The 25,467-nt window shown below is 41.6% G+C and overlaps 1 protein-coding gene across 4 annotated transcripts in view; it reads left to right on the top strand.

Moving 5' to 3' along the window:
• KCNT1 (potassium sodium-activated channel subfamily T member 1) overlaps positions 1–25,467 on the top strand; it is a 220,413-nt gene that overhangs the window by 183,079 nt on the left and 11,867 nt on the right. For 2 of the 4 annotated variants that reach the window (XM_074294123.1, XM_074294125.1), the window contains 11 exons: positions 1,670–1,775; positions 3,778–3,950; positions 7,334–7,405; positions 8,143–8,277; positions 9,194–9,305; positions 9,638–9,739; positions 10,675–10,758; positions 13,448–13,576; positions 14,466–14,486; positions 15,477–15,801; positions 19,407–19,469. In XM_074294123.1, coding sequence (XP_074150224.1) covers positions 1,670–1,775; positions 3,778–3,950; positions 7,334–7,405; positions 8,143–8,277; positions 9,194–9,305; positions 9,638–9,739; positions 10,675–10,758; positions 13,448–13,576; positions 14,466–14,486; positions 15,477–15,801; positions 19,407–19,469 — 1,322 coding nt within the window. Of the gene's footprint in view, positions 1–1,669; positions 1,776–3,777; positions 3,951–7,333; positions 7,406–8,142; positions 8,278–9,193; positions 9,306–9,637; positions 9,740–10,674; positions 10,759–13,447; positions 13,577–14,465; positions 14,487–15,476; positions 15,802–16,268; positions 16,365–19,406; positions 19,470–25,467 lie in introns of all 4 variants that reach the window. The other 2 variants (XM_074294122.1, XM_074294124.1) reach the window with 2 other exon arrangements.

The raw sequence follows: 25,467 nt of genomic DNA, 5'->3' as shown, positions 1-25,467 counted from the left end.
AGCCATAGAAAACAGGGGAACGTTCCCCTGTCCCACTAGATTGAGTCAGAGAGCAGCAAGGTGGGAAATTCTGCTTCCTTCTTCCCTCTCCTCTTTGCATCATAACTTAGCATTCCACCCAAAAAAAGCCAAAAACTAATTCCGATTTTCCCAGCATCGCTCAGGAACCAAGGCTGTGCAGCAATGTTGGGATGCCCTCTTGTGGCTGCTTGGCTAAGCAAAGTGAGCCGAGTCCTTTTCCGTTCTTGCCCGGCCTCCAGCTTCTGGGCACGGGCCCCTGGAGGCTTATTGTCTGCCTCTGCCCAGCATGTGCCTTCCACCACAGCCAGACCTGCTGCTCCCTCTTCCATCCCAGAGACGCCGTATGAGATCTCACCTGCCCTCCTGGAATGGCCTGTGTTCCCCACTTCCCTCTGTCCCTCCTCATTCCACAATGGCCTCTGACCTTCTCGGAATTTCTGTAGTACTTATAAAAAAGGAGTATTAAGGCTGGGAAGAATCTCCCTCTAACTCCTGAATTTATAGATGGGAGGTTGAGGCCCAGAGAGGTTGTGTAACTCACTGTTTGAAAAAAAAAAACAAACAAACAAACCATAGTCTTATAAAACTTTATTGCTTTGTAATATTCTTTCATTTTTGTACATCATGGTCTTCTAAACTACATTAAATGATTTCTGAAGTCTCTTATGATTCTCAAATTCTAAATATCTCTGAATTTATTAGAACCAATTCTTTTTTCCTCGGTAGTGTTTTATTTTTCCAAATACATATAAAAGTAGTTTTTGACATTCATTTTGTAAGACTTTGTGTTCCAAATTTTTCTCCCTACCTCTTGCTTCCCCTCTCCCCAAGATAGCAAGCAATCTATAATAGGTTAAATATGTGCAGTCCTTTTAAATATATTTCCATATTTGTCATGTTGTGCAAGAAAAATCACACCAAAAAGGAAAAAAAAAACCTACAAGGAAAAAAAAGCAAACAAACCAAAAATACTGTTTCAATTCGCATTCAGTCTCCATATTACTCTTTTTAGATACGGATGGCATTTTCTCTTGGAATTGCCTTCTGCATTATTGAGAGAAACAAATCCATCACAGTAGAACCAATTCTTCTAGAGAGCAGGGACGATGTCATATTAATCAACCAATCAAAAGGCGTTTAAGAAATGCCTGTTATATGACAGATACTATGCTAGGCACTGGAGAATATAAATACAGATGTGAAATAAGCATATTTCTTGGATTAAATGTGGCCAGGCCCAAGCCTCGGGGAGCTTACAATCTAATGGGAAAGACATTTGTATAGCATATAAAATAATTTTGAAAGAATACACCTTAACAGGTGGAAGGAACCAGAAAAGGTAGAAATTAGTGCTTGAACTAAGTCTTGAAAATTCCAAGAGATGAAGATGAGGAGGGGGGGTATGTCAGCCATACCAGTCATAACAACAGAATGGAAATGGAAGGTAATGTGGGCAGAACCATGTGGCTGAATCCAGGAGTTCCAGGATGAGAATAATGTCTAAGAAGATGGAAAGGACTGGACTAAAGAATTTCTAACCAGCCGGTACAGGCTGGCCAGAGGCTGGCTGTTACTCAGCCTCTGAATGGTGTAATAGAACAAGAAGCTCCCACATTTGATACCTAAAAGCAGACTTCCTCTGTTCCAGGTATGTGAAGGGCTACCCTCCCAACTCACCATATATTGGAAGCTCTCCTACTCTGTGCCATCTGCTCCCTGTGAAAGCCCCTTTCTGCTGCCTGAGATTAGATAAGGTAAGAGTGCGTCAGGTAATTCTTAGGTCAAGAAGACCTAACACTATCACCCACTGACACCATTTGATAGCTCCAATAATGGCCACTCAGCACTTAAGCTAAACACATTTCCCTACCCCCCTAAGCCCACAAAGGATGGATCACAGTAAGTTCACCTCAATGTGTTTGTGGCCTTCATGTAAGAAGCTAAATAGTGCGACCCTCTAATATTGGCTTCAGCCCTGAGGTTTTAACAAAGGCAGGACTGAGCTGTTAGTCTTCATTTTACTGACCCAGGGTCACATATTCAGTTAGCTGCAGCCCTGTGGAGTCAGCCCCCAATGTTGTGCTATTCTCTGTTCTAAGAGGTGAGGCTGTCTGTCCTTGTTGTAAAAGCAATAGCCAAGGGCAGCTAGATGGCACAGTGGATAGAGCAGGACCAGAGTTCAAATCTAGCCTCAGACACTTAACACCTTCTGGCTGTGTGACCCTGGGTAAGACACTTAACCCCAATTGTCTCAGCAAAAAAATAAATAAATAAATAACCAAAAAAATAGCCAGAAAGAATTGTGAACATAATTTAGAATACCTTCTATAATAGGCTTTCAGAATGGGTCTTCAAATTGTTTGCTTGCCTGAGTGTCATGAATTCCCAGGGTGTCATATATGTACATTTTTGGGTACATAGACAAAAGTCAAGTATAAAGGCTCATGTGCATGAGATATTGTATGTAACCTCCCCTAGAGTCCTGCTCCGATGTCCCATCATGGCATGGCGGGGGCCCCTCAAAGGCCATGCCAGGGCAGCAAAAAGTTTGGCAGATGCAACTAAACCTGGAAGATTTTGAGCATGAGTCCAACATAGATATGTCATCCAAGAACCAATCTTGCTAAGTTAGAGGGGCTCATACCCAGTTTGATCACAAAATGTTAAATGTCAGCCATCACATCTACTAAGCTGTAGAGAGCTTGTGATCTGTGTCAATGAAGAAATGTCCACACGACAAAAATAAAGATACCGAAATACTAAAGTAATGTACATAAGGAACTGTGTAAACTTTCAGGTGCTAAAGAACATGTGTGAGTCAATATTGCTATTATTGTAATATAGAATTCCAGAATTTGAAGTTGGAAAGGCCATTCAGTTAGTCAATAGGCATTTTTTCAGTTTCAATTACTGTGCTAAGCTCTGGAGATACAAGAGGCATCAGTCTCCCCTCAAGAAGCTTACAGTCTAATGAATGGGCTCACCAGCCAATGAAAAAGATCTACAGGAAAGGACTCCCCCTCTAACATTCCTGACATAGTCAGCCTTGCTTAAAGACTTCCAAGTACGTTCCCCCAAGGAGGGGGACCCACCACTTCTCGAGGCAGCTCATCAATAGAAAGTTTTCCTTTCTGACTTCAAGCTTCAATTTGCCTCTTCAGTTCACCCACTTGCCTCTGTTTCTGCTCCTGGAATCAAAAGGAAAGAGGTTAAACCTTTTTCTACTCGACAATTCTCCAACTACTTGATGACAGTTACCATCACCTCTGAGCCTTCTCTTCTCCAAGCAAATTCATTCTCATATCCCGTGCACTCAAGGCCTTTTGTTAGCCTATATATTTTGTTTCTTTCAACAGAATAGTTTCTGCTCTAGTAACACACACACACACACACACACACACACACACACACACACACACACACACCCCTTCATCTTTTTACATAACCAATATTAATCCAAAGGTTGACATTTTTCTCCAAATGGGCAATGATCTAGACAAAGGTCTAGCTCTGTTTATAGCATTCCAAAATAAAAAAGTAAATGAAACTTTGATCAACCCTCTATGTTCTTCGGATGCTATCACCACATCAATTATAAGTAGAATACTGACTGTCTATATATTAGTTCTCAGGGTGCTATTTTTGTTCAGCACAACAGCCAGCATATTGACTCTATCTGTCCTCTGCATGTTTCTTACACTTGGAACCTTAATACTGACTGACAAGGTCTGTTTTCTGGCTCTTATCTTCCTCCAGGGCTGCAAGCACAACAGTTATGAAGATGCTAAAGCCTATGGTTTTAAGAACAAATTGATCATAGTTTCTGCAGAGACTGCTGGAAATGGATTGTATAACTTCATTGTTCCACTCCGAGCATATTATAGATCTAGGAAGGAGCTAAATCCCATAGTTTTGCTTCTGGACAACAAGTAAGTACACTGACAAGCTGTTCCTTTTGTGTAACAAACCAAAAAAGGGAAGAGCCCACTAATATTGGCAGGGCTTTTCTGACTTTAACTAAGACATAATTGAGTTGGGTTCATTTATTTAAGATCATTTTCTGCTCCCCAGGTAGAACTTAATGACCCAGCAATATGAATTAAACCTTCACCCATGTCTGCAGAGCTTAAACATTTTGTCATTGAAAAGGATTGGACCTATCTTACACTCTCATCCCCTCAACACAACTTAAACTTGACTCCCCCTTTCCCTTTTTCTGACTTTGAAATCCTAATCATTCTTCAACAAAAAAAAGTTTTTGACAAAATTATAATGGAATTTTATGTGAATATAATACTCTTGATTCTTCTTACCCACCCTTTCATCAACAGAGCATAAGCTGTGGATTGGGTTTCCAGAAGTGAAATGGAGATGGATCGGGCCATTCCAGATCTTCCTAAACCTAAGGAATAGAGTTGTTGACTAACTAGATAGGCTAATTAGGGGGTCATTTCTGTGTCCAAGGAATAGATTAAAGATAATAGGCCTGGAAATTGATCATTTAGGGATGGAAAAGCTGTTAGTCTAGAGAACAGTCACAGCAGATGTTGAAATAAAGCCTATTCACTTAAATGTTCAACAAAGATATTATAGGAGATAAATATAAAACATTAGGACACTAAAAATAGAGTGTCAGGAGTGCTGGAGCTCAGATGAGACAGCAGTGAACCACAGAGATCCAGATTAGACCTAAGACTTCATTGATAAAGGAAACTCTCAACTAAAGAAACTCTGACGAAGCAGGTCAGTCCTTTTCTGCAACTTTTGATCTTAGAGAGTTGCCTAGAATTTTAAGAGTTTAAGTGACTTGCCTGCATCACCCATGTGTCACCCAAGTCTTCCTTTTCTTGAGGTCACCTCTCTGTCCACTCTGCAACACTGTCTCTCTACATTGTGGGAGAGAAGGAGGGAAGTTCCAAAAGGGGGTAAGACGGGGTAAGACTGCTGCTGAGGGTATGTAAGAAAATGATAATTAACATCAGAGGGAAAACAAAACTACTCCATCTTTCTAGTTTGCATCTGTTGTCCTGCCAAAGAGAATGATCGTGGCCTTAGAGCAAAAATAGTCAATGGGGATCTGAAACCCATGGTAAGTAAAGAGATAGTAAGAGAATAGAGATAGAGACCTCCCTTCTGGCTGACACAGAGACATTCAAAGTCCACACACTCTAAACAAGTGAGTTTGACTTTGAGTCACATTTGAAAACATTATTAAAAGTAGTTTATGAGCATTTGGAAGGAAAAGTTAATTACTAAAAACCAGAATGACTTCAGCAAGCAAATCCTATCCAGTATAGTTGTTATTATTTGGTTTTACTATTTGTCCTTATTATAATGGAATGCTCACAGGGAAAGAAGGGATCCTGCTCAAGGAGGATGTGGACAGAAATTGATGTGATTTCCAAACAAAAGGTACCAAGAAATTTATTTTAAAATAGGCTAAACTAATTTCCTTTGTAATCACAATTATTTCACTGGAAAATCAGGAAAAAATATGGAAGTCATTTAACTATATTCAGCAAAGTCTCTTGTGCTATTATCTTATGTTCAACAGAGAGAAGATAAGATGAGTCCAGTTAGGTATATTCTCAATAGGATGAATAGTTGAACCCAAAAAATAACCTTTAATAGCTCCATGACAACGAGAAAGGAGGCTTTCAGGGATCTGTCCTTAATGATTTACTGCTTAACATTATTATAAATAGCAAAAATGAAGCCATCAGTGACAGGTTTATTAAATATATGCAGGTGATGCAAAGCTGGGGGAAAATAGCTTATGTATGATATGACCAAGTCTGGATCAAAAAAGATTTCAATAGCCAAAACAATAAGCCTAATTTAATTGGGTAAAAATACCATAAAGGCAAATGCAAAATTTTACACTAAGGATCAACTTTATAAGTACACAAGGTATATCATGAGAGCCAATCTTATTTAAAAAAAAAAAAAAAAAAAACAGCATTATACTGGATTACAAACTCATTTCAGTCAATGGTATGATATGGGAGCAAAAAATAAAAACACTAAACAATGCTAATGTGGACCACATTGAGAGGTTTGATATCTGTGTAAAGGGCTGAAACTCTTCAAAGATGTGCTTGAATCCCACAACTGAGCACTTAAGGCTAATTACCTATTGGACAATGATTCTATTAGCATATGTTTGGGAAAATGGTCTTTCTCAATATTCTGTGCTAGCTTGATATTTAGTGTATACAGATAATTGTAGGTAAGGATTAAGGGGTGGAGTGAGAGAGAGGAGAGAACTTCACTTTGCAGCAGGACCAGGAGAAGGGAGGTTGGCGGCAAGCTTGTGGCAGTCTGTCTCCTCCACTTCTCCCCCTGAAGACCAAGGACTTTTACTTCTCCTGACTTCAGCTGTTCCCGAGGCCTCCAGGGAGCTAGACTGGACTTTACAGTTCTGCTGTCTTATGTCCAATTTCTAGTCACATGTTGAGTGTTGCTTTCAATTCTGGATGCCACATTTTAGGAAACTAGAGTCCATTCAAAGGAATGTGACCAGGACTAAAAACCATACCATACAAAGATCAGCTGAAGAATTAGAATGTTTTTTTTGGAGAAGAGAAGACTTGAGACAGGACTAGTCACTGGTCTTTGAGCGTTTGAAGAATTGTTCTGTGGAAAAGGAATTACATGGTTCCAGAAGGCAGATCTAGAAACTAAACATTGCCAAGATACAGATTTAGTCTTTGTGTAAAGAAAAACATCCTAATATTACAATTGTCCAAAAGTAAAATGAACTACTTGGGACAGCAACGGTTGCGTTGCCCCACTTCTACCATTTAAACCAAAAGCAAAGGCTAGGTGAACACCTGTCTGAGTTGTGGCTTGGGAATGAGCTATTTGACCTTTGATTAACTAGATAACCTTATTTAACTCAGAAATTCTACAATCCTATAGTTAAAGCCAGCACTCTCTCCACAACTGTACTTTGCCTTTTTTCTTTCTCTTCCAAGCAGAATAGTTAATCCTAAGAGATCTTGGTCACCCTTCAAAGCTGAATTTGCATGTCCCTAGAATATAATTTTCTGAGTCTGAATGACCCAATGGGATAACAATAGATTATGCTTAATTATGGCAGCTCATACTCAAGAGAGGTATATATAGGATAAGACAGAAGGGAAAGTTCTAGGAATAGTCCATTCTCTTTAGAGCCCAGATGAACCAAAGTTATACACTGAATAAAGCTGTCCAGGGCCAGGAAAATCTGGGGGCCAATGACTATACCAGGCCTAGCTTTAGGATTTTGAGGTTATCTCTTCCTTCACCTTTGGTGTTTGTGTCCCCACAGGCCAGATCACCACTTCCTTGAAGCCATCTGCTGTTTCCCTATGGTCTACTATATGGAAGGTTCTGTTGACAAGTAAGAGTCAGTTCAAGGATCAAATTGTATCATGAAAGGTAGACAAAAGAGAAGGGACCTCATATTAGGGAGTGGGAGTGAGCCACTCTGCCCTCTCTAGCCCCACATCAGATTATTTTAGAAGTAACCAAGAATTACAGGATTGAACTCCTCCCTTGTTGCCTTCCTTTTCTTCCCTCTCCTCTCTCTCCTTTTTTTCTCATGCCCCAATTCTCTGCTTCATCTGTTTCCAATTTTTCTCTTTTTATTCCCTTGACTTTTCTTCTATATGTAAGTCTGTCAGATGCTAATTAGGGTTAATGTTGAGATTTGTGCTAGATAGGAGGAAAAAGGAAGCAATTACAACTCAAACTTTCCCTGTTTCTTCCCTGTAGAAGCCTGAGAGGAAATATGAGCCATATTCAAACTTCCCATAACCATGTGGGAACATCTCCCATGGAAGGGAAAGAAAATGGGGTGGTGACTGCATTTCCAGGCTCCAAAGTTTTCCCAGGGGTCTGAAAGGCTCCTTCTCCCAAGTTCTGCGCCATGATATGTTGGAGTATGGTAGATTCCTCCCCTGAGTTCTCTGGTCAGCCCCTGCCCAGCCCACAAACCCCTTCTGCCCTCCTCAAGCTTCTTAACCTCTTCAGCTCCTTCAGTGTCTCTTCTCAGCCCCTCTGCAGTCTAGTTTCCTCGGGGGCTCAGGCTTTCCGGCCTCATTTCTCCAACATTCTCCTCTTTTGGGCCTCTCCTAGCCTGGACAGCCTCCTACAGTGTGGGATCATATATGCTGACAACCTGGTGGTCGTGGACAAGGAGAGCACCATGAGTGCTGAGGAGGATTACATGGCAGATGCCAAGACTATCGTAAATGTGCAGACCATGTTCCGGTGAGTCTGGGCGAGATGTCCACGCCGGTGTTGCCTCTCTGTTCCCGAGCCATCGTGTCTTCATCTTCTCTGCTGAAACTTGCCAAGATCTTGGTCCTGCAGTGCTCTGTTCCCATGACAACTGGCTAGTCTGACAAATCCATCTGTGTCCCTGGGACCCTGTAGAAGAAAACATCCAAGGCTACATTGATAAGCTAGAAAGAACCACAGAGATCATCTGTCTCAGACAAATCTATAGAAAAAGATCCCTTCAAGCCACTAGTAGACTTAGGAAATCATTTATTAAGATTAGCTATGTTTTATTGTAACTTTATTATGTTACATATTACCCAATTATATTTTTATTTGGTTTGTGCCATGCTCAAGAGTATTGTGGGCCATGTCTGGCCTGTGGGCCAGACCCCTCCGATCTTATTATTTACTGTAATTTACAAATGGTAAAAACTGACTTTCCCAAAGTCCTTCAGGCAGTACTCTAACAAAGCCAGAATACTACCAACTCCTCCTGACTCTGAACCTAATGTTCTTTCTATTATCCTCTGTCCTGGCTGGATTATGCAAAATTGTATAGAATGTTGAGCTGCAAGGAATTTTAGAGACCAATCTTGTCTAAAGTGAGGTCTTATTTTCAAGGTCACATGCCATATTTTCAGAGGAACATGAAACATTAGACAAGTTAATTTCCCTTTGTGGGTCTCCTTTCCTTTGAAAACATGAAAAATTAGAATATCATACTAATACCTTTCCAATTCCAAAATTCTATAAGCCTAAATTTCTGCTCTTGCTTTTTTTTCTACTCTTCCCTTTCTGGGGTACCTATATACTGGGAAAACCTTTCCCTTATCTCTAGGCCTTGACAACTCTCTTTCCAACAGTTATTCTCCCTTCTTATCTTTCTTTCTTTTTTTCTCCCCAGGTTGTTCCCGAGTCTCAGCATCATAACTGAGTTGACCCACCCTTCAAACATGAGGTTCATGCAGTTCCGGGCCAAAGACAGCTATTCATTGGCCCTCTCCAAACTGGAAAAGGTAGGGTTTGTGCTGGCCAGACCCCTGAGTTTTAACTTCAAGATTCTGTGAAGAAACTAAGTTGTTCTACACTCAGCTGCTGTTAGTCACCTCTTAGAAGCTAGAGAGAAACTTAAAGAAAGACAAAATGAGATTATCAAAACAGAAATTAGGTCTTTTGGAAGATATTTGGACGAGTATAGAAGAGTTTAAAGAACAGTTTAATTATTGCCATCAAGTGTTTGAGCTTTTTCCTTTCTCTTTGGTGTTTCATGGGGACCCTACCCTTTTGATTTTCTGGTTCTTTCCCTCTCCAGGATGCCTTAAGCTTTATATTGTGTTCTTTCCTACAGAGGGAGAGAGAGAATGGTTCTAATCTGGCCTTCATGTTCCGCCTCCCATTTGCAGCAGGCAGAGTTTTCAGCATTAGTATGTTGGATACTTTGCTCTATCAGGTGGGTTGTAAGGCACGAGAGATCTGCACCTTGAGTAAGTGGATAACTCAAATTGCTTCCCCTGGATAAGAAAGGGATTCTGTGTGTTTATGCATTTAGTGTGTTATGTGTAATTTGGGGTAAAGGAGGGACACAGTGCAGAAGGTCTGTGTGTGTCTGTTCATGCATATAATAATTTGTGAGTATGTGTGCCCAGTGGGAGATAAATGTGTTTGTATCCAAATGTGATAGGTGATTCCCAGCTCATCCAAGTGATGTGAACATCTGTGTTCTTCCCAACTTGCCTCCCTGTGATATCTGGTCCCAGGTCAATAAATGACTCAAGGAAAAGCAACAGAGAAAAGACTCCCTTTAGTGGCAGTTCTTCATGACCCTACTTTCCCATGCGTTCTAGGCAGCCACAAATAATCAATAGAAGAACAAAGGGAAAGCAAGGATATATGTAATGCTTTGTAGGATTTGTGGGTGGAGAGAAATTCTGTGTGTGTGTCCTACGTATATTCTTTTTTTAAAAAAAATATTGATATCTTCTCTCTTTACATCACATTCATTTTCAAATGTACCCTTCCCCCGACCTCATAAATCATCTATTATAACAAAAATATGTTAAAAGGAACAGGAAAGGAAGCAGTATAAAAAAATCAACCAACATATCAGTATATCTAACATTATATCCAGTATTCTACCTGCAAAGGTTTCATTTCTACAAAAAGGCAGAAGCTCATTTTCTCAATTCTTCTCTTGGGCCAAGCTCAGATTATTATCATTTCTATGGATGTGTGTGTGTATGTGTTCACATATGCAACAGTTTGTGAGTGGGCTCCATGGATGACAATCACGATACATATGCTTGACTGGAATTGTCTCAATAAGCATAACTATTTGTGCCAGTTTACTACATTCTTGCTCTCTATCCTTTCCTCCTTTCCCCCCAGTCATTTGTGAAAGACTACATGATCTCAATTACAAGGTTATTGCTGGGTCTTGACACAACCCCAGGATCAGGATACCTCTGTGCCGTAAGTAAAAGTTTCTTCCATATTTCAGTGATTTTCTAGATATTCTACTTAGAGATCGTAGACCAATGCTTCAAATTCAAGAGGTCTAAAACTAACCTCATTGTCTCCTCCGCTACTAAAATCTGCCCTTCTCCAAACCTCTAGCCTCTGTGTCTAATGATGGTGCGTTCATTCTTCTAGTCAGACTCTTTACATTGACATCATCTTTGAATCTCAGAGAGACAGTATGGAAGTGTAATGGCAAGTGCATTCATTAGATTTAGAGTCAAGGAACCTAGATTCAAATCCCATACATTTCACTTACCACTTATATAATGATGGGCAAATTAACTGGACATCAGTCTCATCTGTAAAATGAAAGGCTGAGCTAGGAGACAACATAGTCTCTAAGTCTGTTCCAACTCTAGATCATGGGTTCTTGATTGTTTTTGTGTCTTGGAAGCTTGATGAAGCCTAAGGACCCCATTTCAGAATAATCTTTTTGAATGTATAAAATAAAGCACATAGAACTACAAAAGAAAACAAGTATATTGAACGACAGCTTTAAAATATTTTAAAACAAATTCATAAACCCTTATTCCAGATCTATGATCTCTCCCATTTCACTGAATTATTATACTTTTAATTATGCACTACTATTTGAACATTTGATACAAAGATTTTTTAAATGTCAGTTTTTGTCCTCAAGGAACTTACAATCTACTCTAGTTAGAGATAGGGGAAGAAGACTTGAATACAAAGAAGTACAATACAAGGTAGGTCAAAAAAGATGTCATACAGAGTTCTATAGAAAAAATTGAGGAAGGAGAGGATGTTTTTAGTTATTGGGGGGGGGGAGAGTACTTGGTATCATGAAAGGAATGGATACATGACCTAAACTTTGAAGGAAGAAAAAAACTTTGAAACACAAAGACAAGGAATATCAAATTCTAAATATAGAAGATTGTCTTCACAAATACACAGAAGTAGGAAAGTCTAGGATAATAGTGGGGAGAACTTGACAATCCAGAATGGCTAGAGAAGAATAATTTTAAGTGAGACTAAAAAGGTAAACTGGAGCCAGATTATGGAGGGTTTTGAAGGCCAAACTAAGTAGTTTGTCTCTTAGCCTAAACACAATAAGGAATTATCCAAAGTTCTTTAATTAATCAGGAAACAGGTATGATCAGGCTTAGAACTTTACTTTAGCAGCTGTGTAAAGGATGAATTGGAGAAAGGAGAGTCTTGAGGCTGGAAGACCAAACGGGAAGCTATTTTAATAGTCTAAATTAAAGGTGGTTAGAGTCTGAACTAGAGTGGAAAGGAAGGAATGAGAGACATGAAAAAAGGATCAACAGGATTCAGCAACTAATTAGTTGTAGGAGGACTCCAGGGTATAAGACAAAAGTGACTGAGAGATTGGTTGTGTTATCAATAGAAATAGGAAAGTTGGGAGAAAAATCCAAGATTGGGGGAAGGAATGCAGATGATGAGTTCAGTTTTAGGTTTGTTGGGTTTGAGATGCAAAATAGTTATTAAGACATTTCTACTTTAGAAATATCTTCATCATCTGGTCACCTTCCATACCTACTATAGCCATTCTAGTTCAAGTCCCCAACTATGGAGCATTTTTATGGAAGCATCAAAGAATCCCAAAGTATGAGAGTTGGCAGAGATCTCAGCCTCTACCTGGTCTACCCTATACCCAAAAAGAATCCCCACTATAACCTACCCAATTGCTTGAAGATTTTTAAATAAAGGGTAACCTGCCTGGAATGGTCTTTCAGTCTCCATTTTATCCCTTTTCCAATGTCTTCATACTACTGCCCAAAAAGTTCTCCTATAATTCTGCTACTGCTTTCCTTTAAAATCTTCACTGGGTACCCATTGCCTATGAAATAAACCACAAATACTAAATCTAGTTTATTTCAAACTACTCTTCTTCCAGTACTCTACATTGTAACCAAAATAAATCATACATCCCCCTCCTCTATTGTGCTGTTCCCATGCCATTTTCATATGACTTGACATACATGGATGACTTTCCCCATTTACCATCACCACAATGCACCTCTCAAATCTCCATTTTTTGAAGTCCTTCCCTTTCTTCAAGATCTAACTCATGCCATCATTTTGCCTTTCCTAAAAAGCCTTGGCTCAAATTAAAGTAATCTCTCCCCATCCCTCAAATTTCATAGCACTTTACCTGGATCTCTTCCTTGTATTTCAATCATTTGTGTATGCACCTTTTGCTCAATTAGAATATAAGCTCCTATTTTTTAATTTAAAAAATAAATAATTAGAAAGAATTTTTTTAAGAACATAAGCTCTTTAGCAGTAAGCTCTTGATTGTATCTGTCACTCCTCATAACCCAGCATGGCATCTTGCTTGTCCAAGGTATTTAACCAGTGTTTGGATTAGAATAGAATTTGGTCTGAGTATTGAATGAGATATTGGATTTGAAGATAGTGGCGATCTAGACCGAGGGAAAATGTAAGTAAAGTGGATAGAGAGAAAGGCACAGGATATGTTTGGGGAACACTAAATAATCTAGGCCAAGCTCCATAAAGAGTGTAGTGTGCAAATTAAACAAGGACTTTAAGAAACAGTCGAAGAGGTGTGTGCATTGTTCGTGTTTTTAAAGAGTTCTTTAAACGTTTATAAGTCTTAGTGCCCAGTTTCTTCCTAAAAGGCTTTTTCTTGTCCCAGATGAAGATCACAGATGATGACCTGTGGATCCGGACCTACGGCCGCCTCTTTCAGAAGCTCTGCTCATCCAGTGCTGAAATCCCCATTGGCATCTACAGGACAGAATCTCACATGTTTTCCACATCAGAGGTAGGGAGTGGAACCAACCCCAGAATTTGCCAACTCAGATGACTCACTCTCCTAATATCCCAGGGGGAGGAGTCTCCCCATCAGTGCTGCTGGGAATTTCACATCTGAGAAATTCAGTTTAGTTCTTATTACATAGGAAAACTGGAAATAACCTCAGAGCTCATCTAATCCAACTCATTCATTTAACATATGGTTGAGCTGCTGCTTAGGCTGTAGAAGGAACTTGCCCAGTGAAAACTTGCTTAGGCTGTAGAAGGAACTTGCCCAGTGAAACCTAAAAAGTTAGTGGTGAATCCAAAGATCTAATTTAAGTCCCTTGCTTCCTGGTTCATAACTCCTTCTATGACCCTTGGGAACTACAAGGCCACAGCATTTCTGCATTTGCCAGCTCTACTCTTTTATCTTTGGCTTCTTTTCTTTTAATTTACCTATCTTGGTTGTTGTTGTTTTTAAGTCTCTGGTGTGTCATCCTGCTGTGGATGTAGTATTTAGATATTAATTTGCTACAACACTAGAAGCCAGAGTCCCCTTGGTATTACACAGTGAAACAGCTGAGAAATGTGGCTTAACACAGCAGGTGAAAGAGGCATTCCTGTTGGAGGATGCTAAGTTGATCTCTTGAGATCCTGGATCAACTTCAGTGTGCAATGAGTTTGCACTGAGAGTCTGGTTTTAAAGGCCTGTGTTGCCAGCTGGTATAATCATCAGAGAAATCAGAGCATCTGATTCTAAGGATTTTCTATAGTGTTCACTTCAGAGGATGTGAGCTCCTGCTCTCTTGTGGACCTTGGCCTAAGAATTAGGGCCTAGCCGGGGGGCAAGAAGAGTCTGGAAGACTGGTGATACATTCTGAATTAACCCGAACTGCATGTAATTTTCTTTTGTACAGCCTCATGACCTCAGAGCCCAGGTGAGTAATATTTGCCCTTCAAATGTTAACTGAATATTTTAAAAAGCCAATTTGGTATCTCACAATCATTATAGAAAATCCTGCTTGAACCATAAAGTCCCAGTTTGCATGAACTGATGTAGATAAAGATGCTATGCTTTGGCACAGATCCTTTGGCTCCAACAAAAGCTAGGGCACAGGGAGGAGAATCTTAGAGATTTGCTACAAGAAGTAGTGTGGCCAAAAGGAGGCGATCACTTCTTTTTAACTCTCTTCTACTTTCTTACCGTAATTTCTGACTGCGATGAAAGAATAAAACTCCAGTCATTCCAAGTCCATTCAAGTACTCACTGTGCTCCCCACGGGCCCTTCCCCGTTTAGGGGCGCTGTGCGGGCAATAGGAGAAGGAGTTATGTCCTCTGCCTGTGGTGTAGTTGGGGCACCGAGGTAAATAAAAACAGTTTCTTAGGGGGTAGTTTACAATAATGTATTGAAATGAATATATTGATCCAGCAGTACGAGGCCAGATAGTAAGCGTTATGTACCAGGGCATGTTTCCACCTCTGCGCAGGGATCTGCTGTCCATAATTCAAACGTCGGTGATTTCTCCTTGTAGCAGACCCTCCTCCTCCCCTCGGCACGGATTTGGGAGAATTACTGTTGTCAAAATAGTCAGTTCCCGTCTCCAGGGTTTAGATCAGCTAGTCCTCCAACATCAAGGACAGCCCGAAAGTCAGCCGTGCTCCAAGCCCAGAAAGTAGACTGTCAGAGCTGCAAGGGATAATAAGTGAGTTGGTGGATTGATGAAATAATAGTATAAATATAAAAAATATTGAAATAAATAAATAAAATATAAGAACGATCTGGCCCGTCCGTCTCCTTGTTCAAGGACTAGGGTCACTAAGGACAGCAGCAGCAGCTTAGGGCCAGAGCTGGGATGAGAGCCCGTGTTTCCCCATCTGCTCCTGCTGCCTCCCCCCTCACCTTGCCCATTTTCCTTGCTTTGCCCAGTCCCAAATCTCCGTTAACGTGGAGGACTGTGAAGACACCAAGGATGTCAAGGAGCACTGGAGCAGCAGGTCGGGGAGCGGAACCAGCCACCACCGCCCTCACCGCAACTCCTGCACCAGCGACCAGTCCGACCACCCCCTGCTGCGGCGCAAGAGCATGCAGTGGGCCCGCCGGCTCAGCCGCAAGGGCCACAAGAGCACCAGCAAGACGGCCGAGTGGATCAACCAGCAGCGCCTGAGCCTCTATCGGCGCTCCGAGCGCCAGGAGCTGTCGGAGCTCGTCAAAAACCGAATGAAACACCTCGGGCTCCCCACCACGGGCTACGGTAAGTGGCGGGCGGGGAGAACCTCGGACCGAATCCCGGTCACCCGGGCCTGGAGGAGCTGGCGCGGCCGCAGGACCAGGGACCCCCTGGAGTCCCCCTCCTCCTTCCAGTTTGACGCCAGCTAGGGAGGAGGAGCGCGTCTGTGACTTAGCACACTGTGGTCTTAACCGGGAGCGTTTCTCCACAGCTGTGCTAGAGATGCGGCCCCCAGGTGCCTCCTTCCCCTCCCCTCCCATAAGACGAGGGTAGTTTCTGGGCAGGGGGCGGGGGATCTGTGCTGGGATGTGAACCTTGGAGTTCCCCCTGCGAGTCTGAGTCCCAGCGTGCCCAGCGTCCAGCCGGGAATCCGTCCTGAGCCTGGCCTGAAGTGCACCGCTAAGTTGTGCTGAAACCCCTAGTCCTTGAAATTCTTGCTTTTTTTTTTTCTTTTTAAAGACACACATCCTGCTATTTATGTGTTTCCACAGCTGCTCACCTTAGAGATCATCTAACCTGCCCTCCTCATTTAACAGATGATGAAACTGAGGTCCAGAGAAGGGACAAGATTTGCGTAAGGTCAAAGAGTAAGTTAGTGGCAGATCCAGGAGAAGGAAACAGGTCTCCTGGCTCCCAGTCTGTCCGACATCACCCTCTGCTCTCTCCCAGAGAGCGCCCAACTGTGATGTGGGGACAAAGCAGATACCAGAGCAAAGGGTGTGAGCTGGGGGAAAGGGGAGATCAGCTCCACTAGCCTGGGGGGGAGCAGGCGGGCAATCCGAAGGGCCGGAGCGCACCTCAGCGGCGAGCTGAGCCTTTCATTTCAAGTGTGTAAGTGTCTGATCCTCAGAGTCTCTGCAGCCTTTAAAGGCTTGGTTAACCAAGATTCTCAGGGGCAGGGGCCCTCCTCTCAGAAGTGAGAGTGGGGTAGCAGAAGCATGCACTCATCCTCCTGCTCTTCTCTCTCTCCTCTCTTCTGTTGTGTGGCTTTTTGGCTTAAAAAAACCATAGTTGTCTCTGCATTATCCTCAGAAAACCTCATGGTCAATTCCTCATGGTGAGCATAATTCTACTAGCAAGTATGTGGCAGGACGCCACTTCCTCTTAGCCCACAGGGACACGAACTCCAACAGGACACTTTAAAAACCAGAACGTTTGCTAGCCCCGAACTCAGGGACCACGCAGTACCAAGTGTAGAAAGAGAAAGGCCCAGACTAGCTCTACTGACCATCATGTAGTAATAGCTAATATTCATTTAGCATCTACTATGAGCCAAGTACTGAGCTAATTACTCTACAAATAGTATCTTATTTGATCCTTAAAACAACCCTGCAAGGTAGATGTTTCTATTATCCCCATTTTAAAGATGGGGAAATTGAGGCAAAGAGAAATTAAGTGACCTGCCCCAGAATCCTACAAACTGGTGAATGTCTGAGGTCATATTTCAACTCAGGTCTTTATGACTAAGTCTAGAACTCCACTGCCCTAGAGGCTGATGTCTGCCTCTCATGAAATAAGGAGGAGGGATGAGTAAGATCCAGGTGGCTAGAATGAGGAAAGAAGACTGCTTTCTAGCTTTTTTCAAGGCAGGTTTTCACAGTATGGCTTCAACAATTATTTTAAATGGCTTGGTTTCTCCCGAGTATCATACACGCACACATTAAAATACAAAGACCCATTTATGGGACTATAAGACCTTAGGATGTAGAAATGGAAGAGATTATGGAGAATATAAATGTAAAGGCCCTGATTTTGTAAATGAGAAAACTGTGACATGAGGTGATTTGTCATAGGTCACATAGATATTGTGAGAGGTAGAAATACAGAAAGGGAGGGGAAGGGAATAAGCATTTATTAAATTTCTGCTGTGCACCAGGCCCTGTGCTAAGCACTTTACAAATATCTCATTTGATCCTCACAACAACTCTGGGAGGGAGATATTATTATTATCCCCATTTTACAGGGTCACACAGCTAGTAAGTATCTGAGGACAACTTGGAACTTAGATCTTCCCGACTCTGACTGAACATTCTCTTCACTGTTGTAACATTAGCTGCTTCTGTAGTAGATAGAATAGACAGAATTTGAATCTAAACCCTCTGATTGCTAATCCACTCCTTCCTCTGCACCATGCTGCCTTTCAAAGGTAACTAGAAATGATTGTTGAGCTAATATTATGGTTTAATTACTTTTCTATTTCCTCTTCTACCAATGGCAAATAATGAAAATTGTGTGTGTGTGTGTGTGTGTGTGTGTGTGTGTGTGTGTGTCCTTGGGTTATTAAATATGAATCCCATTCTCTGGTACCATATTACAGGACATACTATGAATCTTGAATACTGGAATCCTTGCTACCTCCAAAGCCAATTCAAAGTAAGAATGTTTAGAAACAAATCTTAGTCACCTTTGAGTGAGGATGGAAAAGTTGTAGAGGAGGAGGAAAGAGCCTAACCCACAAAGCCAGAACCTTCTCCCCACTCCTAAATAATAAACTCTCTCTCCCTCCCTCCTTTCCTCCCTCTCTCTCTAACTCTCTCAAGAGGTATTGTGAGGGGTAAAAAAAGAAAAAGGAAGGGGAAGGGAATAAGCAATGATTAAATTTCTACCGTGCACCAGGCCCTGTGCTAAGCACTTTACAAATATTTCATTTGATCCTCACAACAAGCCTGGGAGGGAGATGTTATCCCCATTTTACAGGATCACAGAGTAGTATCAGAGGACAACTTGGAACGGAGGTCTTCCTGACTCCTTCCCTCCCACCCTATTCCCTTTCCCCTTTCCCCCCTCCCCCCCCTCTCTCTTTCTCCCTCCCCCCCCATGCATGTTCATGGAACTCATATTCTCAGAGCCAACATCCCTCAATACCTCCTCAAAAAAAAAAAAAAAAAAAAAAAAAAAACTAAACTAAACTAAACTAAACTAAACCTTTCACATACGTCAAAGGCCACCTAGTCCAACCCATTTTACCGATGAGAAAACCGAGGCCTAGAAAGAGTAAATTAAGCCATGGTCATGCAGCTAGTTAAGAGTCAGAAGCAGGACTTGAATCCAAGATCAGCCTGACTCCAACTCCAGCCTTTTAACCTTTGCACAACAGTGCCCCAGTATTTAAGGTACTTCTACCATTAAATGCTGCCTCTGGAAAAAGGTAATGGACTTGAGCTACGGTCAGTCACTCGTGCATTCAGTGTGAATTAGTTCACTGGATCTGTTCCAAGAGACCTGGGGTGAAATGTAATGAGGGACGGGAGAGAGCCCGAGAGAGCACTGGCCGGGAGACAGCTCTGCAGCAGGGGCGCCCTGTTGGGCCCCATCCCAGGGCAAGCCGCCCCGAGCCCGGAACTCCTGAATGCCCGTGGGACCGTGGGAAGGCTCGAGAAGCCCTGGGGCGTTCTCCCTCCAGCCTTCGCGTGAGCGCGGCTGCACTTTTGTGCAGGGGGCTCTCCTCTCCCAGCTGCGTCCGCTTTCTGGGCCGCGCGGCCCTCCCTCCTCCTCCCTTTCCCCTCTTCCCTCTCTGCGCTGGCCCGAGCTGCGGAGCCCTCCTCTCCGGTCCTCGCCCCATCGCCGCTCGCTGATCTCTCTTTCTCTCTCTCTGTTTATGTCTGTACCTCTTTCTGTGTGTTCTGTAGAGGATGTAGCAAATTTAACAGCCAGTGATGTGATGAATCGTGTAAACCTTGGATATTTACAAGGTAATTCTGCCCCCCACCCGGAGTCGAGCCCGACTCAGAGCACACAAGCATGATAGGAACATGCCAGCTCCCTCCACTGACGGGCGCCTCCCCAGCCAGCCCCTCCCCCTCTGCTTGGGGCGGGCTGCCGCAGGAGAGAGCTCCCGGGACCCGAGCTGAGGGCCCAGAAAGGCAACGGCCGAGGCAGCGCTCGCTCAGAGCCGCAAAGGCAGGGATCGGGATCGCTAAACGTGTTGGACAGTTAAGGGACCTACGGAGAAAAGCGGCTTGCTCAGGAGCTCACAGCTAGTCAAAGCCAGAGCTGGAACCCCGCTGTTCTGACTCTCGTTCCAGGGTCCTTTGGTTTTCCCCCAACCCAAACTCTCTTAGAGGGAGCGCTGTGGCCCGAGGGGTGAGCGACCCTCCAGCCCCCTCAGTAATTCGGCGTGGGGGGCGTGCCCTCCTGCTGCCCCGGACGGGACGCACGCGTCCCTTCCACAGCTCAGGAAGACAAATCAATACAGAAAAGTCTCTCTGAAGAAGGACGCTCCAAAGAGGCCACAGTGGACTTTTTATAATCAATTACCGATTTGTGTATCGGTTATTGCTTTGGGAGTGAGTCTGGTAGAAAAAAGAACAGTGGGAGGTAGGAGGTAGGAGCCTGGGCTTCAGTCTCGGCCCTCACACTTGGCTAAGGGCGAGTCTGTTTATACATTTCTGATTATTATAAAATAATAATCTTCATCCACGTGATAATTTCCATCTATAAAATGATAATAATATATTGCCGTCATCAAAGGTTGTTATGAGAAAAGTTATCTGAAAGCGCCATAACAATATGAACTATTATTGCCTAAAATCAACTTTTACATCCTGTATTATTCATTCATTTGAACAAATTTGCCATAGTTGGTAGCAGAGAAATTTCAGCCCAGCCTCCTCCAGAACTGTGCCATGTATCAAATTCCTATGGAGTTGCTTGAGCTTTCTATTCTCTGTTGGGGAGCTTCCCTTTTTGGGGAGGGGCGTCCTAGACCCCTCTGACAGTCTGGTGAAACCTAGGACTACTTCACAGAACAATGTTTTTAAATGCATAGAACACATAGGATTAGAAAGAAAACCAAATATACTTGAATACAGCTACCAAAAAAAAAATTTATGTTCACATATTCCAGGTTAAGAACCCATCCTTATTAAATGTTGAATCATTAATGTTGAATTTGGAATTCTATTAAAAGTCTCCATTAATTCTAGCATCTCTTAAGCAAGAGTAACATTAGATTTAGAAGGAACCAAGAGTTGAAAGCCTTCTACTCATTTCCAGTGACTAGTCCTTCTATGTGGGGTTACTCAAAGGGAGAGTCTTCTCCACTAGAGTCCTACCACCCGCAGTCACCACCTTCTTTTGTTAGTAAAACAAAGACCCCCTGGAAACTACCACATTCTTGACTCACCCCCCCCCCCAAGAAGAAAGGACTTGAGCTTCAGACTTGCCCAGAAGTAGCTGGCTGGGATAAGCATTTCTCCTAGAACTGAAGGAAAATCCATTGCCCAGTAGTAGTTAGAAATATTATAAACCAGGGGTTCTACATCTTTAAAAAATATATACATATATCCTGGATCCTTCTGGCAATCTGGTAAAACCTATGGACCCATTTTCAAAGTAGCGGTTTTTTAATGCATAAAATGAAATATATAGGATTGCAAGTGAAACTGATTATATAGAAATAAATTTATTGAGATATTTTTAAAAATTAAAGTTATGGACTCCAAGTTAAGAACCACTGCCTTTCACTGAAAGGCAGCAAGGTTCTGGGGACATATATATCAGCCTCTAAGCTGGGGAGATCAAGATAGCCACTCTAATTTCTTACAGTTTAAGGGAATTGAATGTACTTGGGTTTATGGCCCTGGCTAGAACGCAGTGGATGGGAAAAGTTGGCATTTTCTTACGATCGTGTGCTTTTTCTTTTATGCCCTTCACCCCCTCCAAAAATTGGGTTCCAGGAATGATTCTCATGGAAGGCCCATGCTTTGTATACGCTACTTCCTGGATGGTGCTGGCCAAAGCTGAGATTCGTTTGTTCATCCTTTTCCCCTACAGGCCAACTTCTAAAAGCCCTTGGTTTGGGGACCCCAATTCCCGTGGTTCAGGAGTCCCTTCTTTTGGGGCTGGCTTCTTATAACCAACGATTAATCTGCTCTGGGAATGGTGTGATGGTGCCCTGGTCTGTCCTCAGGCCAAGCAGCCCCAGGACAGTGGCAGTACAGTGCATGGGTGAATGCTTGTATGCGGTGCATGGTACCATTGGACAAAGTGGCTTCTCCATGAAGCCGAGAGGCTTGCCCTCAGTGACCGCTCCCCAGCCCTCCCCACCTGTCACTGGCTGCACCCCGAGGACGACTGAGATCCAGCAGGTCCTTCTGTCCCTCATCGCGCATCCTGATTCTCCACTCCTCTTTCCCCATCTTCCTTCCTTACTGTAAGGCTTCGGGCAAGAATGCTGGCAGTGCTGATGGGCAAGCTCACCTCCAGCTCCATGATGCTCTTATGGACAAGCCAGGAATTATGGTCATGCCTTGAGGGGAACTTGATTTTGTATCACGAGCTTGTTATTATTCCCCCAGAGAATTCACTGGAGATATCCTAAAGATTATTAATACCAAGAAACAGATTCAATTATATATTTCAATCTTATGAAATTTGGTTAAATGTCCATTGTGGACAAGGCTCTGGGTCTAACACCAGGCATAAAAAAAGGTAAATACAATAAAGAGCCTGCTCTCAATGATCTTATAATCTGATTTCATAGGAAACATTCACGTATTAATAGGAAAGGAGAGTGAGATAAGTACACCATAAAATATTTATATATTATTTAAATATTTATAGCAAATATTTATTATGTGTCTACACTGCATTTGACCTTTTGGGGAAGACAAAAATGGATAAGGTATGATCCCTGCCTTCAAAGCTCAAAGTTCAAAGAAACAAGGCATATATACATAAAAAAGGAATAGATCTGTATATATAGTAGAATCTGTATCCAAAGACTAGAACAAACATAGTATTCTAGAAGTTCAAGAGAGGAAGAGTCAGTAGACTAGAGAGTTCAGGACAGACTTGCCCAATGGTCTGGAGTTTGGTCTGGGCTTTGAGGAATGGGCTAAATTCAGACAGGAATAAGAAAAAGGGAGATTATCCCACAAGACAATGGTTCTCAAATTTTTTGATCTCAAGATTTTATACTCTTAAAAGTTATTGAGCATGTCAAAGAGCTATTGTGTACATGGGAGAAATTTTAAATGACAAATGTTTAAGTAGTTATTAAGTCATTTAATATCACAACAAATCCATTACATGTTAATATAAATAAAATATTAATATGAAAAATAACTCTTTTGGAAAATCAAAACAAAAAATTGGTGAGAAGAATGACCTTATTTTACACATTTTTGCAAATCTCTCGTGTCTGCCATAATAGAAGAGAGTATCTTCTATTTGCTTCTTCATTCATTGTTATATGTTGTTTTGATTAAGATATATGAAAAATATCTGACTTCATACAGATATACAGATGGAATAGGGAAAAGTACTTAGAAGACAAATAACATTTTAATGTTATTATGAAAATAGTTTCAACTTTGAGGACCCCTTAAAATAGTCTTAGGAATTTCCAGGAGTCCTTGAACTTTTGAGAACTACTTCCTAGACAAAGGCATTGAGAATATACAGGGTATATTCAAAGGGAAGTAAATTTAGTACCATGGGTCTATGAATGAGATGATGCTTAATCATTAGAGAGATAATTAAACAAAAATGCAGAGTTCTGATCCTCCCAGGCCATTTCCACCCAATCTCCCAACACACCAAAAATCCACTCTTTGTGTCATCAAGTATCAGAAATCAGGGCTGATTTTAGTTTACCCACAGGAAACATGCCTTCTTCTGCATAGGGAGATGAGCTTACACAGGTCTGTGTCATTCCTTTATGCTATCTCTTTTAATGGATCATGGGTTCAAGTAAAGAAATAAAAACATTCTGGAAAATGGACCTGAATAAAGAGAATTTTAAAAGACAAAAGGAAAAAGTAGTGGAAGGGGAGACTATGAGAAGTAAGATTACTGAGTATTGCCAGATTTTACTTGCAAATTGCTAGGCACACTAAAGATATTTAGCAAAAATTTACTAAATTCAATTACACTTTTTAATTTTATTTAAAAGAACCTAATCCAAATGCTGATTGCCAATTTTTCAATTTCCAAGCTTAAAAGCCAATACAGGTTAGGTAGAGGAGAGCAGTTTGTAGTCTGATGCCCTTCTTTTCTGCCCCCCAGTGCTGGATACTAGAGTTCCTACTAATAAGCCTTGCAGAAAGGGAAGATGCCCTGTCCTTCCCCACTCCCACCTGGTCTCACCTCTCCATTCAGCCCCCATTTATCCTGTCCTTGATGCACCCTGCCCAGAATTGTCTCAAGTATTTGGACAGCCATGTTGATGCATTTGTCCATGTGGTCTGGTTTCTCTATCTCCATGATCTGCTGATATATATATATATATATATATATATATATATATATATATATATATATATATATATATATATATATATATATACCCCAGCTGGTTTCTTTTCTACTCATAGCTGAAAGATGGCACAAGCCACCTGCAACATCCACATTTCTTTCCCCCACAATTCAGGCGTTCTGCTTTTGAGGTCAATTGTATCCACATTGGTGGTTGTATTGGTGGCTTAAAATAAGTGAGCCAGTGGAGAAGGTTAATTTTTTCCAGTGAGTTAGGAAGAAATAGGAAAAAAAATACAAGCATGGTTTTAATCATATCAATTTTGTATGTTTGTAAAACTTTGCAAATTATAAAATATTTTACATTTCTAAAAACCTTTTCATAATCACCCCTAACAACAGCCATCTGAGGTAGGCAGAGAATGAGAATGCAGAGAGATGAGGAAACATGCTTCAGGTCACATTGGTTAAGACTCTTCCATATGCCCTGGAAGAACATCTTGCTCACTCACTAAGTAAAAACTCTGACTAGATCCCTTCTTTTTAGCTGCAGGAATGTGCTTTGACTAGTTGCTGCCTTATGGGAATCCTAGGCTTTATTCAACCTCTGAATTTGTGATTTTAAAGAAACAAAATCATCATTAAAAGGGGAAAATCTAAAATTTGGTTATTTCATTTGACTTGGCCAAGTTTGTTTTTTTGTTTGTTTTTTTTTTGTTTGTTTGTTTGTTTTCTCTCTTTTATTGGATATAGTTTTTCTTTTACCACTGAAGTAAATGCTGATGTGATTGTTTTTCTCAAGGGCAAGGTAAGATTCTGACTATTGACATGAAGAATAAAAGATCTTTGGGTAAAAGAATAAGGTTGCTCATAGCTGCTAAGCTAATGAGTGCCTCTCAGGCCAGGGGGTTGTCCTATACTTTGTGCCTACATTGTTATCAAGTTTTGCCAGGCATTTTTTCTGTCAAAAATTAGCAGTAAGGACTCTCTCCAATAGGAGAGATTTCATGTCCAATTTCATTTTCAGATAGTTGTGTTAGAAAGTTTTCCTTTACTTGAAGCATATATTTGACATCACAAGGACATCTATGGTAAAGACAAGATGTGAACTAGTCATATAGTGAGAGCAAGGGATAACATTAATCCCTATTGTGCCATCCCTGAAGACCTCGGGAAACATCTCCAGGGCACTGAGTAAATCCTCTTTAGAGGATCTGTGAGAAAACATGGACAAGAATCACACAGAATGTGAAGACTCTAGATGGGCTGTGACTCCATACTGAGGAGAAATTATTGACACAAATTAGATCAAATCATTGAAGCATTTAACCTGTGGCTCTGCCACCAACTCTTTCTTATAAGTGTATTAACCGGATAAATAATAATAATGGGGGAGATTACAAATATTTTCCCTGGAAAAAGCCTTCAGATACGCATAACCACCTTCAAACATCTGTGTCACATAGAAAAAGGAAGAAACTGAGGCCTCTG

The sequence above is a fragment of the Sminthopsis crassicaudata genome, chromosome 2, assembly GCF_048593235.1.
Source record: "Sminthopsis crassicaudata isolate SCR6 chromosome 2, ASM4859323v1, whole genome shotgun sequence".
Taxonomy (NCBI): Eukaryota; Metazoa; Chordata; class Mammalia; order Dasyuromorphia; family Dasyuridae; genus Sminthopsis; species Sminthopsis crassicaudata.
Note: the sequence above shows the minus strand (reverse complement) of the source record. Positions and strands in the feature narration are given on the sequence as shown.